The 17,395-nt window shown below is 21.3% G+C and overlaps 4 protein-coding genes and 1 long non-coding RNA gene across 11 annotated transcripts; 3 read left to right on the forward strand and 2 right to left on the reverse strand.

Annotated features, from left to right (window-relative positions):
• Nucleotides 1-60: 60 nt before the first annotated feature.
• LOC107996078 (uncharacterized) lies at nt 61-621 on the forward strand. Its single transcript, XR_001765720.3, has 2 exons — nt 61-172; nt 307-621. It is a non-coding gene; the product is annotated as an uncharacterized LOC107996078 (long non-coding RNA).
• Nucleotides 622-1,514: 893 nt separating this feature from the next.
• LOC107996076 (dnaJ homolog subfamily A member 1) lies at nt 1,515-5,520 on the reverse strand. Of its 2 annotated transcripts, none has more exons than XM_017053945.2 (5): nt 5,379-5,520; nt 3,462-3,650; nt 3,074-3,371; nt 2,642-2,981; nt 1,515-2,545 (listed from the first exon to the last, which is right to left on the reverse strand). In XM_017053945.2, the coding sequence occupies exons 2-5, from the start codon at nt 3,591-3,593 to the stop codon at nt 2,116-2,118; spliced, it is 1,200 nt and encodes a 399-aa protein (XP_016909434.1). In that variant the 5' UTR covers nt 3,594-3,650; nt 5,379-5,520; the 3' UTR covers nt 1,515-2,115. The 2 variants fall into 2 exon arrangements, with proteins under 2 accessions (XP_016909434.1, XP_016909435.1); XM_017053946.3 differs by having other exon boundaries at nt 3,462-3,647; nt 5,379-5,519.
• On the forward strand, nt 5,454-8,756 carry LOC107996077 (small ribosomal subunit protein eS24). 4 transcript variants are annotated; one of them, XR_001765719.2, is made up of 6 exons: nt 5,454-5,567; nt 6,211-6,270; nt 6,619-6,687; nt 6,873-7,196; nt 7,763-7,859; nt 8,634-8,756. XR_001765719.2 is itself a non-coding variant. In XM_062074008.1 (5 exons), exons 2-5 carry the CDS (start codon nt 6,268-6,270, stop codon nt 7,772-7,774), a joined length of 408 nt encoding a protein of 135 aa, XP_061929992.1. In that variant the 5' UTR covers nt 5,454-5,567; nt 6,211-6,267; the 3' UTR covers nt 7,775-8,756. The 4 variants fall into 4 exon arrangements, 2 of the variants coding, with proteins under 2 accessions (XP_061929992.1, XP_016909436.1); XR_001765718.3 differs by having other exon boundaries at nt 7,763-7,839; XM_062074008.1 differs by having other exon boundaries at nt 7,763-8,756.
• A 176-nt stretch (nt 8,757-8,932) lies between these two features.
• LOC114577301 (uncharacterized) lies at nt 8,933-10,395 on the reverse strand. Of its 2 annotated transcripts, none has more exons than XM_062074007.1 (3): nt 9,932-10,395; nt 9,516-9,698; nt 8,933-9,354 (listed from the first exon to the last, which is right to left on the reverse strand). In XM_062074007.1, the coding sequence occupies exons 1-3, from the start codon at nt 10,002-10,004 to the stop codon at nt 8,984-8,986; spliced, it is 627 nt and encodes a 208-aa protein (XP_061929991.1). In that variant the 5' UTR covers nt 10,005-10,395; the 3' UTR covers nt 8,933-8,983. The 2 variants fall into 2 exon arrangements, with proteins under 2 accessions (XP_061929991.1, XP_028521656.2); XM_028665855.2 differs by having other exon boundaries at nt 9,546-9,698; nt 9,932-10,381.
• Nucleotides 10,396-10,647: 252 nt separating this feature from the next.
• Nucleotides 10,648-16,929, forward strand: LOC107996064 (putative histone-lysine N-methyltransferase 1). Of its 2 annotated transcripts, XM_062074010.1 has the most exons (3): nt 10,648-11,286; nt 12,514-12,694; nt 13,123-16,929. In XM_062074010.1, the coding sequence occupies exons 2-3, from the start codon at nt 12,542-12,544 to the stop codon at nt 15,487-15,489; spliced, it is 2,520 nt and encodes an 839-aa protein (XP_061929994.1). In that variant the 5' UTR covers nt 10,648-11,286; nt 12,514-12,541; the 3' UTR covers nt 15,490-16,929. The 2 variants fall into 2 exon arrangements, with proteins under 2 accessions (XP_061929994.1, XP_061929995.1); XM_062074011.1 differs by lacking the exon at nt 10,648-11,286 and having other exon boundaries at nt 12,415-12,694.
• Nucleotides 16,930-17,395: the final 466 nt, after the last annotated feature.

A 17,395-nucleotide genomic window follows, 5' to 3' on the forward strand; every position in this document is an offset into this window, starting at 1 on the left:
ACCACCACCACCACCACCACTGCCTCCACCACCACCACTAGTACTACCACCACTACCACCAGTCGCGGTTACGAACTCGGGTTAAGTTAACTAACCCTCTTCTCGACTCGAACACCTGCGCGGGCCGCGCTCATCGTTTTCACCGAACCTCACTTCTTGATCGCGTGGAAACGTACGCTTATTATATTCTGACTAACACAGTTTCCTCGCTTTCTCGCACTGATCCCTCGTCGTTTACTTCGTAATCACTTCCTTTCGTAAAACACTTCTTCGACATAAACTATTGAGCGAAACTCCATTCTGCAGATCCTATGCGTACGCTGTTTTCGCGTAACTGATATTGGAAAAATATGGCTCCCTCCGCATACCCAGAAACCTTTGCGGCATCTCGACGGCTGGCTTTCGGGCACTCGTATACGCACGTTACAAAAACATCGACCCTCGCTGCGATTATATCGCCATCGTTAGGCTATTCTACGTAACTCAAAGGCACGTTAACATTGTTACTTCCCACGAATGCCACCATTTAATATACTCGCATGCGTATACCGTTTAAATTTATATAAGTGTATAACAACTCTTTCACATGTATCTCTCAATAAAAATTATTGAAATATTGTATATTCGACTATTTTCACAAATGTACTGATAATTATTAAGTAAAATTTAAGAATTTAAAAAAATAAATTTGTTAAATAATATAAAGAAAATTTAAGCATAACATGCATGAGGGATCAAAGGTCAAATTTTATAACAACTTTTTTTTGACATACTTGACATTATACGTTTTCCAATTTATTTGAGACGATTCAGAAATGTTCTAATCAATCACCAATTTATCTATGTATAATAAATAAGACTATAATACGCGTCTATTTAAATTCGCTATAGTATTTGCGGACGAGTACATGACCTTGTATACAGTAAATTACGTGAATGTGAAGGCGTGTTTAATTTAATGCAGGCGATCATTAAATTGGACATTTGTTCACGCGCATTATTCAATTTCAAAGAGTATATGAAACACATTATAATGATTAAGAGAGTAGCCTCTTTACATTATTAGATACATTTTTAGAAATAATTTTACTTTGATTCCAGTATTATGATTATATAAATACTGGAATATCTTTTCTTTATTACAACAAACAATGAATATGCGCAATAGTCCTGTTTTACACAATATTGATACCACAATCTTTTCTTGGATTATATGTTTCATAAACAAAATATTTTTCTTGGTATCATTATATGCCAATATGAAATTATAAACAAATTAAACACTACCTACGTATAATGAAATAATTGTAAAAAAGAAATAAGTAATTTTGAAATTTTATAACCAAAATTATACCATATATATTTGTTATAATAGAATATTCACCAATATATTTCGTACTATTTTTATAATCTCGTCGTTACTAATACAGACATCGAGTTAAATTCTGAAAATTGGTATTATAATCAAATACTAATAATTTAAAGAACTTTAGGGAATACGAATACAGGTAAGGTACTAATTTGACTGTCTAACTTTATTTCTAGCATTTAGTATGCGCGTATCGATCAGTATCGAAAATTGTTAAATAGAAAGAAATTCACAAATAGCAGAAAATAATCAGAATGTTCAGCGTTACATGATATAGTTGATTATGTTCACTATTAACGATACACGATGTTGCATTAGATGTTGGGTAAAGTCAGCTTTACTTATCACTTTTCTTAATGATAAGTACATTTTTTTAAATACTTCTCTACAGCAAGCAATGAACTAATTTGTAATCAGTTTACCAGTTTTCACCAGAATTTATAATTTAATTTAGAAGAAAGATAATAAATGTACCATCAACAGCATTAAAGGTTTCCTATACAATTCAATATTTATGAATGATCTTTATATTAGTATCATTAGTGATTCTGTAGTCGTAGCTTTCACAGTCGTGCACATATCTAAACATTTTTCTCAGATTCTTTTCATCTGTCTTGAAAAACTTTGTTATATGTCCGCATTTTTTCATTCTTCTGTTAATAACATATGGTTCAGAATCAAGCGAATGGGACAAAAGTTTAAAATGAAAGAATGACCATATTTATTGTGAGACTGATGTAATTGAATTAATTTGTGGCACATTGGACACCTGAAGAACCTCTTTCGTCTTCCTCATACGCTTCTCGTTGTTCTCTTCGCCTTACTTCTTGTTCTGGATCCAAATCCATAAGAGAACAGTCTTCCGCTCCTTCTGGAATTATAACTTCTTCTCTTGGTGGTAGGCATTGTTCAAGTGTTGGAATGACGGAAGGGTCCATAGATTTCGGGAAATTCACTACAAATTGAATTATAAGCCTGCCATGTGTGAAAGGATCTTTATAAATTGGCATTCCTTCATTTAGAATGCACTTTAAGTCTCCGTGCTTTACAACAGTTCCAGGATATGAGGTTATTACTAAATCTCTTCCATCTAAAGTGCGAATAACTTTCTGAAATCCACATAAAGCTTCTACAAGTTCTAATTGCATCCTCATAATTAAATCATGACGCGAACGTCTAAAAAAAAAAGAAATATTACAATATAATAAAAAATATTACAATATAATAAAATATAACAAAACGATTAAACATAACAATTACATAATTACTTACTTGAAAACTTCGTGTTCTTTTTCTTCAAGAAGAATAACAATATCTCCTGGCTCATAGTCTGGTTCTTGATCACCTTCTCCAGCAAAGACGATCTTCTGATTATGTACCATACCTGGATCAACATGAACTTCCAGAATTTTTCTATCTCTAATAGTTTTTCTACCACCGCATTGTTTACAACGATCACGTGGATTTATGCGATCCCCTTGACCTTTGCAATCTACACATATAGTTTGTAAATGTTGTAACATGCCAGGACCTAATTGTTGTATTTGAACTTGCATGCCAGAACCATGACATGTTGAACATTGCTCCACAGAACCTTTCTTTCCACCGATACCTAATATAAAGAATTTTAGTATATTTATAATATATTATATAATTTTCAATTTATAAAAATATTATATATATATATAAATATATAATATATACCTTCGCATTTATCACAAATAACATTTTTCTGTAATGCTAATTTGCGGACAGTTCCCTTATACAATTCCTCCAATGATACAGATAATTGATGTATAACATCTTGTCCTCTGTGTTCTCTCCTGCGACCACTTCTTCCTCCTAAACCTCCACCAAAGAACATATCAAATATATCACGTGGTGAAGAGAATACATTGCCACCTGCTCCTCCTTCTTTTAAAGCTTGTTCTCCACCTTGATCATAAATTCGTTTCTTTTCAGGATTTGACAAAACTTCATATGCTTGTGAAATTTGTTTAAACTATAATAAAAAAATAAGATATAATAGATTAATATAAATTGTAATATTTTAGATATTTAATAAATTTGTATTAAGATTAAAAATACCAACTTTTTCTCCTTCATTAGGATTTTTATCAGGATGATATTTCAGTGCAAGTTTTCTATAAGCTTTCTTTAAATCTTCTTGTGTACATCCAGGTTTTACACCCAACACATCATAAAATGTAGTTTCTTTTACCATTTTTACTGATTTATTTTCTTCTAATGATGTTCAATTATTACAGTAGTATTTTTCCTGCTAAAGATCAAATAAAATAAAAGAATTATATATTTTAAATTGTTAATTTAAATTATTATTTATTTTAATCTAATATCTTTTATGAAATAACAATTAAATTATGACTAAATAAGAAAATAATAAACAATAATTAATTACTCTTTACAATATACAGTATATAATTTTAATTCAATAAAATTAAATAAAAAATTCTATTTATGTTAATAAATGTACATAATTTACATATATAATTTTATTTAATGTTTAATAATATTTTTTTATACACAAGTTATAATATATATAATCATAATAAATGTATTTTACCAAAAAATAATATCAAAATCGTATATATTTATTAAAAGAAATTTTACAAGTTATATAAATATAATTTAATAAAATATAATAATAGATAAATATATTTAATATTTTAAACAGATATGTTATAACATAAATGAATAATATTATAAATTATAATATATTTTAAAAGGAATTTTTATACTATCTTCAATAAATTATTTACTTAGTTCTAATTATAATTTTTATTAAATAAATTTAAATTTAAAAGTAAAATAAAATACTAAAAAATAACATAGTAATTATCATAATTATTCAGTAGATTATATGATGTATTAATTGTATAAAATTATTAAAACTTAAAATTTATTAACTAAATGCAAAATGCTATTTACAAAACTAAATAATATTAAATTTCATATTTTTTTTTTTATGAAATATAAAAACAATGTTAATTTTTATATATACTATATATAATGATATGCATTTTAAATATAAGAATTATATGTACTGACCTTGAACTTCAAGTACTTGTAATTTTAATAATGATATAACACAAATAAATATATATATTAAATGATTACAAAATTACTTAAATTTATGTTGAATAAAAGTTTTATATTCAATATATTTAAACTTCAAAATACATTAATTATTTACTCATAGAAAAAGTACAACGAATTGTATCCATGTGCGTGTTTGGTTTCAAAATGGCGACGAGATTCATTTTAAAATAATAAAATGTAATTAATTGACATGAACAAAAAATTAAAACTCGTTTCAATTTAACGCAGTGTTTGCCGTGTTGTGAACAAAGAACACCACACTTTCTAGATCTTTCTGCTAGCATATATACATATACATACATATAGGTAGCCAGAAAAAGCTTGGACTACCGGTTAAAAATTAGATAAGAAAAAAGAAAAAATATCAAAATTATAATTTTCTCAAATAAAAAATTAATTTTAGTTTGTAATCTAAATAATATAAGAAAAATTGAAGTTATTATAATTTATTACGACTAAGTGACAGATATACTTTGCAAGTTCAACCACGTTTGGTATTGACACGAGTAGGCAATAGGAACATCCACCATTTTTCAACGTTAAAGTGCGAGTCATGGAAGAGCATAACTTATACTATGATAAAATTCATTTACGCGTATTTCGTAATATACAATATGTTTAAGCATGCATACAATTTTTATTCAACCTTCAAATGTCCACTTCAATTTCAGAATCATTGAAAAAGTTCTAAAATTAGGCCAATATTCTGTAATAATTTCAAATGTTATGTCGTAAATTGATTCTGCATGTTACTGCTATATGAATTTCAATCCCAAGAAAAATTCACGAGTTTGCAATCGATCGCAAGATTCAACGGTGGAAATTCCATTCATCTGCGCATATATTCTAAAATATTCTAAAATTCACGATTATCAATGTTTAATCCTACCTGTATCAGCAGAAAGGAAGCCACTCGTGGAAAATATCCGTGCCGTGAAGCCTCGTCTCACTCCACGTAATAGTATTTGACGAACTGTTGTAAGCGAATAGAACTCTCACCAATATTACTGCTTGCTTGTACCCGTTCTCGAAACTTCCTAGGAGAGTAATGGACGTTACTCGAAAGGGAACCAATCAGGTAGACAGAGAATTGCAGTCAGCGCCAAATGCTATTACGGTCTTCCTAAGAATTTCGCAATGTATATTCTAATACTTTATCGATAAAGTAGCAAATAAATATTTTTTTTTATACTGAAACAAATAAACATATTAAATAATGTTACAAAATTTTTATATATTCTATTTTTATATATTTTAAAATTGTAATAAAAATTATAATTTTTATTAAGGAATTTGTTAAAAGATATACATATTTTTTTAATCTAATTACAAATCTACAAATTCAATTATATTGAAAATTTTTTTATTTCTGTATTTTCAATAAAATAATGATTATATGCACATTATTTTAAATAACTTTACTTAAATAAAAATTATATTTTATTTAATCATATTATAGTCAAAATTAAATTTTGAATATATTTTGAAAGCTCTAGATTTTATTATAGAAAAATATTTAAAATCCCTATACAAAAAGTAGTTATATTATATTATTATATATTTCATATTATAATAATTTTATATTATTTTAAATATTTAATAATATTGTATCATTTTTTTTAATAAATTAAATTTTTTAATTATATTTTTAATGTAAGAAAGATAAATAAATTTTTAAGTTTTATACAGGATAATTATAAAATTAAGTTTAACCATTGTAGATAGCGCTGCACACTTCCGAAATTCTCCTTTTGCTGGCGGTACGATAATCGAACAAAATGGTAAGTATTTCGTATCCTAAAATTATCGATTAATCATTGAAAAAAATATATAATATGTATTTAAAATGTTATTAATAATGTACATTTATCTTTTAACAAATATGATTTATTGATATCATTTTCTTTTTATGCGATATTTATATGCAGTATAAATTATTCATCTAAAAATATAATACTATTAATAAAAAATAAAATATAAATAAAAATAATTGTATAAATAAAACTATTATGAGAACTAATTTTACTCATTTTAAATGTTTTTCCTTAAAATTAATAATTAATAATTCCAATAAAAGTAATGTTAAACAAAATATAACCTTAAAGTTATGTCATTGTTTTTTGTTATAGACGGAAGGTGCAGTTACAATTAGAACTAGAAAATTCATGAGCAATCGGTTATTATGCCGAAAACAAATGGTATGTACTTGTATTTTTTATTATTTCTTTCAAATTAAGTTAATATCTATTTAGATTTTTTATTTTTTCCTTTCATATTATTACACGTGTATAATTACATTAATTACTTATATTATTATAGATAATCAATTAATAGATAAAAAATAAAAATATTATTGATAATTATATTTTTATAAAATCTTCAGGTTGTAGATGTATTTCATCCAGGTCATCCATCAGTTCGAAAAACAGAAATACGTGAAAAACTAGCTAAAATGTACAAAGTTACACCAGATGTAGTTTTTGTATTTGGTTTTCAAACTAATTTTGGTGGTGGTAAATCAACTGGATTTGCATTAATTTATGATACATTGGACTTTGCAAAAAAATTTGAACCTAAATATAGGTTAGCTAGGCATGGACTATTTGAAAAACAAAAACAAACAAGAAAGCAACGTAAAGAACGTAAAAACAGAATGAAGAAGGTTAGAGGTACAAAGAAGAGTAAAGTAGGAGCTGCATCTAAGAAGGTAAAATAATATTGTAATTATTTTTTATAAATTATTATATTTATTTACATCTATATAATTATTTATCTAATTATCATTACAACTAAAAAATAGTAAAATTTCTTTAAAAAATTTTTATTCTTATATTAAAATATTAATATTAATGTTTATTTATGATTTATATTAATTTTTTTTGTAAATATTCATTAAGATTCATTAAGATTTAGGAATATAGCAATATATAGCAATAAATAACAAAGTTAAATATTTTATATAAATTAAATTTAAATCAAAAAATTAAAATCAATCTTAATGAATAAAATTTTTTTTTATTTTTGTTTATTTTTGTTATTTTATTTGAACAAAATTCTTGAAAATTAAGATATAAAATAAACAAGCATATTTAACTTATATGAAAAAGAAAATATTGTTTTTACTAATTATTATTTTAGGTCTTAATTAGTCTCATTCAAATTTGACAAATTTTATATATAATATTTATAAAATATATATTTAAGTTTTGCATGCTTATATTTAAGTTTTGCATGCTCATATTCAGTGGTATACGCTTTTTATTTACATTCTAGGGAAAGAAGTAGTCAAATGCTCATCATTTGTACTACAAGTCTCAAGAGGGAACTTAATTATGATGCTCATATATATGGTCAGCATGCAAAAATCTAGGTTTCAGTTTCCCTTTTATATGTTTTCTTGATTTCCCTTTTTTAGATTTGCTTGGATTTGTCTTGTATTATAGTCCTAATGTAATATAAATTTTAGTGGAATTTTTATTTAGTTTAGTGCACATTTCATTCATTGTAAAAAATGCTTTTTTAATTTTTTTGTATTTAAAATTTTATATACCATATTTAAAATGAAAATAATTATGAAAAAATAATAAAATTATCTCTATTAATATTATCTAATAATAAAATTATTATCAGTTATATTATCATCAAAATCATTTATCTAGTAATTAACAGTTATTTATATAATTTATATATTATTATAATTTTCATTAATTTTTAATATATTTTTTGCATTTGAATCAAATATTATAAAAAAATTATTTTTAAAATAACTAAAATTAATATTTTTTTTTTTTTCATATGTGATGTAAATATAAAATAGACATATATTAATTGAATATTATATAATAATTTTGAGATAATTTAAATTAATGTTAATTTTTTTTTTATTTAGAATATAAAATAATTATATATTTTATATAAAATCAAATAGAAAAACATTTCAGCTTATTATTTTTTCTTTTTTTATTATTATTTATGAAGCTTTTTCTTTTTTTATTATTATGTATATATATACATATATCATCATTGTATCATGCTTTTATTAGAAGTAGAATATTGTTTTGCATGTATGGAATGTAGCATAATTTATTAATATTAAATTGAAAATATGTTAATGATAATATTATTTTTTTATTTTTTATTACAGTAAAACATCATGAAGACCACAATTTGTTCAACATGGACGTAAAAATTATTATAATAATTTATTATCACAGATAATTATGATAAATTTTACGGAATAAAAGTGCATTCTTCTTGATGAAAAAAATTGAGTGCAGTACTCTTTTTATATATATATACACACACACCTTATTTATACAATAGTTATCCATAAGCATTTGTTGTGAAAATATTATATGATTATAAACGTATTCTGATAATGAATGTTCATTTTCATATAAAAATAAAATTATCTTAATTAAAAATTTTAATAAAAGTGTAAAATTTAAAGAAATCATAAAATTTTATTATTTTTTCGGGTATTACATTATTACATTATCCCATAAGAACTTCTGCTGATACTTTATGAACAAAATCGTTATCAGCTTCATTGTTTTTTAATTGTTCATTCGCTTGCTCAATAGTTTGTATCGTTGTTTGCGCATCGCTTTGTTGTATCAAAATAGTCGTAAATAAGTTCCTCGGTAAAGATTTTGTTACTTTTAGATCATTTATAATTTCGGATGTTATTTCAGTATTAGTTTCAATTGAATCTTTTGACTGAATAATACTGGACGATTGAGAAGTAACATCTAATTCATCAGAATTATATTTGAATTCATTTTGATTTATGAAATCTTTCCGAATAAAATACCAATTGCCAATTCGAAATTTCAAATCTTCATTAGAATTGAAAAATAAAGTAGCTATAATTTATAATTATTAAAATTAATAAATTTAATGAAAAATTAATATATTTAGAATGATTTAATCTTATACATTTATATATAATTTTATATATTTTATTTTAGAGTATTTAATATATTTAGAATAATCTTATTTCAAACAATTTTTTATGTAAAATTACCAAAGAAATTATGAACATAGGAATCCTTACATAAATTTAATAATTGCCATTCATAATTTCTTAATTTACTTCGTACTTCAAATAATTGTTCATAAATTTGATTTTTTAAATTATAAAACCAATCTTTTATATCTTGAAAAAATTCATTATTATATTGAAAATCTGTCTGTAATCCATTGTTTTCTATAATAAAAAACTTTGATTATTCACATGTTTTAAAATTCTATATCAAAGTACATTAAAAAATAAATTTATAAGATGATTATAAAAATAATAAAGATTATAAAGATTATAAAGATGAGGAAATGAAATCTTGTAAGTATATCTAAATATTTAAAGAAAATATTTTTAAATCAATCAAAATTCATTACTGATATAACATTAACAAAATATTAAATATAAAAAATATGTAATACCTTTATCACAAGTTCTAATTGATGCAGATAAATTGAAAGTAAATAATAGTAAAGTAATAGAAAAAAGATGCATTTTTTTTTTTTAAATACTGATTTTAGTGAATAAATGTCTCTAATCACTGATTCAATGTTCATACCTTATATATACATATATATATACATATTCTACCGGAAGAAAACAGTCATTAGTACAACAATTGTATCAACAATTTTATCGCGGATTAAGTATATTAAACAATATTGTTATGCAACTTTAATAACCTTGTTTATTTTGATTTTGATGTCTTATAAAACTATAATAAAACTATATATAACAAGATAAAGAAATATAAAATATTTTCAAATATATATATATATATATGTTCAAAATATAGTACATATAGTTTAATATAGTTTAAAAAATATTTAATATATATAATATAAAATTTCAATTTATTGAATTGATATTTTATTTGTGACATTTTATTAATGATAAATCAACAAAAAATCGTTTAACAGTTAATCAGATATTCATGAAGAAGTTATTATTTCTCTTATTATTATTATTCTGAATTATTATTTTCTCGCAGAATATATATATATATATATATATATGTATATTAATTTTATTTTAAATTATAAAAAAAATTGAATTTTCTAATATAATATTACATTACTTTCTATATGATGGCTATATTAAGATACAAAAATAGAATATCGATTGTACAACATTAAAACAAACATCATAGTTTTCTGTAATTTCATTTTTCTGTAACTATTATTATTACAAATTATTTAATAATAGTTACTAAATTTTATAATTATTATTTATATTATTTATATAATCTGTATATGAAAAAATGCATTAATTTTTATTTTATTATAAATTACATACAATAATATGAGCATTAATTTATTGAAAAAAGTCTTATTTATCATTACAATTTAGTATATTATTCAAAACAATTAAATCATATATTATAATTTATAAATAATCTTTATAAATATATCATATAATTTCTTAAAATTTTTTGTAGAAACTTTGTGTTGTATATTAAATGTTAATCTATTCTTCTTTTCGTGTAATTAGAACTATAAACTATCATATAATCTAAAGTTTGTTCGGAATAGTTAGTAAATTCGACCACATGTAAAAGTGAATTCATCCATGGTGACACGTTTAGTAAAATTGTACTTAAAATTTTTTAAAAATTTGTGATTTTTATTTAATTTAAAGTCTTCAGTGATTCTTATTTAAAAATATATTATCATTACTTAAGGAACCTTCTTTTTTTACACACATTTTCTAAAAGTACATTTATGAATATATGTAAAATTGTTTAAACTATAATTCAGACCTCAATGCATCTTTTAATGTAAGTATAAACTTAGATATAATTAATACATCATAATTTACATATACAATATAGTTTTATATTTTTTTTTATAATTACAATTATATTATAGTTAAAATTAATGACAGGTTAGAAAGTTTTACTGTGAGAAGAATCGTATCGTAACACAACCTATCATTTAATGTGAAATATAATATTATTTTTATTAATTATAATAAAAACATAAAACTATTAAATTTGAATAAATTAATTTATTTATAATATTTATAATATAACATACAATCTGTATAATATAATTCATAATCTTTTTAAAAGATTAAAATTATTTAATGAATTCTTGAAGTTAGATTATGTTGGCACACATGATGCAAAAACTGACGAGCCAATATTTAAAATATTTTAAGATATATAATAATCTTGATTTAAAAATCTTATTTTATATGGAAGACAAAAAAGTTAATAAGAAATTAAGACAATTAATTTATAAATACTTGATACCTAATAAATAAATTTCAATTTTTTCATCTCTAATAATTATTTATTAATATTCATTTTCTTTGATAATAAAATAGTTTATTTTTATGAAAATATCTGTTTTATTTATATTATATTTAAGGAAATTTAAGAACAAAATTAATTTTTAACTTAATTCAAATAAAATTAAAATATTTATTTTTAAAAAAATGAACTGTTAGTATATATTTGTATCTCAATTTCTTTAATGAATAAAAGAAAAAAAGAATAAATTTATTTTTTTTGATTTAAAATTATTTACTATTAAATATATTTTGTCAAGAATTGATTAATCAAGAAAATTTTTTTAAAAATTAATATGTGTTTCAGTATTATTATTAGATATATTAGATTATTAGATAATTTATTATCTATATATTATACTATGTTGATGTAATAACATAAATTATATATATATATATAAATATATATATATATATATATATATATAAATATATATAAATGTTAATAATAAATTATTTTTTATATTTAAAAAAATAAAAAAATTGTTAAAATTTATATTTTAAGTAAATATATCAATATGATCATTAAAATTAACTATTTTAATTAATGTATATATAATATATAATATATAATGTATAATGTATAATATTTTCTCTTTATTGAAAACTCGGTAGAACTAATAAAGTAGAAATAGAAAACAAAATGTCGGCTCGCTTCGATAGTTTGTATATAACTATATTCAAGATGTATTGATACTAACATTTGATTTAGGTTTTAATCTTTCACATTTTGAATTAAAATGTTCGAAAATGTATCTTCTGAACAAAAAGATAATCATTTTAAAGATGAATATTTTGAAGAATTTGAACATAAACCATTATTAATAAGTATACCAAAAGTAGAACCAACATGTTCTAATGTAACTAATTTAAATGAAAATATATCGAATGAGGTAAGTATATAATTATTAATATTCTTAATATATTTTATTTTATATATTTTTTTTATAATTTTATTTTTTCTTTTTTTTTAAAAATAAATCTATTGTGTAATAATTTAAAATATATTATTAGATATAGATATAAATATTATTAAGAATTTATTGAATTCGATATTATAAAAATAAATTACGACATAATGAAGTTCGTAATTTTTAAAATAAGAAAGAATAGGATATTTATATCTCAAATAAATTTTGGCGGGAATTTTAAATTTATTTTTTTTTTATGATGTATATATTTCATTTTAATATTACGCAATAATAAAAACATAGATTTATATTTATTAGAATATTTTTTAAATAATTTTTTAAAAAATTATTCAATTTTTTTTTAAATTTTAATTTATATAATAATTGTATTTATATTTTTTAAATTTTAGGATGAAAAAATTATAGCAGCAATTCCTTTGATTATGCCATGTAAAATAAAGGATCCTATTATTTTACTTGAAAGATGTGATAAAATATGGGAGACATTAAAAGTAATAAAAAATGTACAAGATAAAAGTAAAATTGATACACTTAATACGTTACCATTAGAAATAAATTCAAAACCATTATATATTCAATATCAATCACCATTAGAAAACAGTAATGTTGAATTACCAAATTTTAAATTTTCTATAAAATATAAAAAGAAATTATTTCATTGTTTAACATGTGGAAAACAATATACTGAAAATCGAAGATTGAGATCTCATTCAGAAAAAGTACACGGTATTTACATACCACCAAAACGAAAAAGATATACTGTTTTATATCAAAAACATATTGATAAAATGAAAGAAAAAGATTCTAATATTATTGAAAGAGAAGTAGATTGTAGTGGAAAAGTTTCATTAAAAAAAGATGAAAATAGATTACATGCAAGAACATCATTACAATCTACATCATCATCAAATGATAAAAAAATTATTTCAGATTTGCACTTGAGAAGAAAAAAAAATATCAATGAAACTATATGTGATAAAAATGAACAAGAAAAAAAAGTATTAAATAAACAATTCAAACAAGAAAAAATAATCTCAGAATCTCATATATCTTTATTAACATGTATATTATGCAAAAAAACTGTAAATGATATAAGGAAGCATTTAATTGATTATCATAAAATTGAATCACCTGATTTTATGTTAAAGAATTTAAATGAAACATCTAATCATTTAAAAGACAAATTAAAAACTGGACTTTCTAATGATGAGAATAAATTTTTTGAAATTAATGAAAATAAGAAAAGAGTAATATCAAATATACAATATTCAAATTCTAGAAAAAGATATAAAGTTAGTAATAGTAAGAATTCGCAAGTTGATGAAAATAATACACGTCAATGTGATATTTGTCTTGGTCGGTATAAAGTTCGTAGTTTTTATGCACACATGCGTTATCATCGTCAGCGTGGAGAAACAAAAGAAAATTTCCATTTATTTGATAATAAATATTTAAATTCTCCATTATATTTAAAATCAAAATTAAATTCAAATGATGTATCCAATAAAAATTCAAATAATAATCACAGCAATAAAGATAATTCAATATCATTTAAAAATAAAGAAAAAGAATGGCAAACTGAAAATATACAAAATGAAAATAACATTAAAAAGAAATCAAATAGAAATAATATTTGTTCTTGTGGTAAAAAATTTCGTAACTCTCATACATTATTTGTACATAAGAAAAAGTGTACTTCAGATGAATTAAAACAGCCAATTATAGAAAACAAAGTAAATATAAGAAGCCAGTATGTTATACAAAATAATTCTGATAGAAATTCTAAAATTGGAATTAGTATAACAATAAAGAAAAAAAATAATTCTTATGAAATCATTGACAGAAATAATAAAAATAAAAATAAAATGGAAGATTCCATTAATTCAAACTATCTTAATGCATCAAATATTTCAGAAAATAATACCCAAACAGAATTACAAGATCAATTACGAGATGAAACTTCAGAATTATCTAAATATAGTGAAAGACACAGTATTTTAAAGATTCAATCTGCTGATGAAGATATTGATATTGACATTGAAGAAGACTCACAAACAAATGATTTTTGTAAAGAAAAAGAAGAACAGAAAGTAAAAGTAGAACAAGATGATAATTCTAACTCAGAGTTTTCGAAGAAAAAAATTCTTACCAAACATAATTATAAACAATCTAATGGTATCAAAATAAACTTTGCTAAGAAATATAATATTTGTGTATGTGGTCATAAATTTTATACTAGAAGAGCTCTTGAGATTCATACTAATAAACACCATCCAAATTCGAACTTGATATGTGGTTATTGTAAAATTAGTTTTTCTAATGGTATTACATGGAATAAACATCAGTGTTCTGTTAATGAAGGAAAAAAGTTTATTGATGTACGAATGGAAATAAATTGTCTTCATTGTACCGTTTCTTTAAGTTCACATAAAAAATTTGATGATCATATAAGACAAAAACATCATGATTCTATATTGCCATTTCAATGTTTTCAGTGCTGTAAACGATTTTCTAGTACCTCATCTCGGAAAATACATTTTGATACAGATCATGCAATAACTGTTTGTTCCTTATGTAATAATAAAATTTTTGATATTATGAAATCTAGGCATGAAGCATATCATTATGGACTTGGATTTCCTTGTCATATTTGTAAAAGAACTTATACCACTAAAGAAAATTTATTAAGACATACAAAAAGAAGTCACAAATATCATAAAATATCATTTACAGCAAACAATGATTTAAATGTATAATATTTTTTATGAATTTTATGAATTTTTATGAATTTATATTATATATTTATAAAAGAGAAGTGAAATATTTAAAAAATTATAAAATTATAATAATAAAAATAAAAATTGAAATAACAGTTTAAATAGATAATTTAACATGAAAAGAAAACAAATGAATGAAATAAGTATGACGCAATTTATAATTTATTTTTCAATTTTTTCTTTTTTTTTTACTTAAAAAAGAAATAAATAACGATTTTTATAAGAAGATGTCACTTTATGATAATATGAAATATATGGTACATTATAATACATTAATTTATTATATAAAAGAAAGATATATTGTTGAATATATATAATACTGTGTTTATATTTATGTCAAACATAAAAATAACTGTATATATAAAAATAGGTATAAGTAATGTAAAGATGAATAAAGAAGGTATACAATTTGAACTATCATTATATAGAATTCTTATTTTTTAAGTACATAAAATTGTAAAATTGAACTGAATTTAAATCTTAATTAAATTTTAATGTTTATTATAAAAAGACGAGTTACATTACATTTAATTTTTAAGAAATAAAATTTTTTTATTGAATATATATTTCAATTAATAATAAATAAAATTTATAATATTATAGCTTTATGTTATGTTAATTACCAAATACATTATTTAATTATATCATTAAACTTTTTATAAAATATCTATCTGCAAAATATTGATGACACAAATGTTTGAAACCTTGAACAATTAGCATTATCAAAAATATATTTTTCTTTTAAAGTCAATATTAAATTATTATTATTGATTGTAATAATTTTATTGACTATATAAATAAATAAATATTATATATAAGATATAAAAAAATTTTTTTATACGTATTCTTTAAATTCAATATGACAAATTTAAACAAATTTATTATTAATTTATTATTTAAAATTATTCCTAATGTATCGTAACTCGTATCTTTAAATATTAACGAATAAATAAATATAAAGTAATAATATAATTAAAATATGATAAAATTTTTGATATTTTTTTGTACTAGAATTTAAGAATTAATTAAGAAGTAAATGATATTTTTTATTTTTTTATTAAAAATATGATTTTAATTAAGAAACATTATTTTATTATTTATACATTTTTATTTAAGTTGACTTACATTTGTATCGATAAATCACGAAATATAAGATGAAATATTTTCATCTCTTTTTCTTCGCTATTATCATATTAGAATATTTTAATTAATATAAGTTTTATATATATCTTTAGAAAAATATAAAAACTATTGATGTAATTAATAATTATTTATTTTATAATATTATAATAATAAATATGTAACAAAATTACAAATTAAATATTTAGTGCAATCGTAAAAAATTATCAAAATTAAATGTAAATGTAATATTAATAGTATTATTAGTGATTTTGAAATAAAATAAATAAAAAAAACAAATTTTTGTTTGAAATATTTAAAAACATAATTTCATTTTTATATTATCTTGTGATATTTTTGATAGAGATGATTATAAAATGATTATAAAATCGATATTTATAATATTCTTAATATTATATGGAAAAAGAATATTGAATATCTTTCAAAACATCATGTACCAAAAATAAATTAAATTTGATGGTGATTTATTTATAAGTATTTTTTATCTTTAAATATAGATATAAAATTAATACATAGAATAGATCCATTATATCAAATCGATGATATTATAGAATATACAAGTTTTCTAGAAAAATATGTATTTTAAAATATGTTAGAAAATGAAATACATTTATATTTATATGATATTTATATTTATATAATAGATACTCTAAAGATATTGCGAAAAATAAGAAAAATTACAATAACAATTTAACAATTTAAAATCTTAGAATGATTTAGAATGATTTTAGAATGATTAGATCTG

The sequence above is a fragment of the Apis cerana genome, linkage group LG4, assembly GCF_029169275.1.
Source record: "Apis cerana isolate GH-2021 linkage group LG4, AcerK_1.0, whole genome shotgun sequence".
NCBI classification, from domain to species: domain Eukaryota; kingdom Metazoa; phylum Arthropoda; class Insecta; order Hymenoptera; family Apidae; genus Apis; species Apis cerana.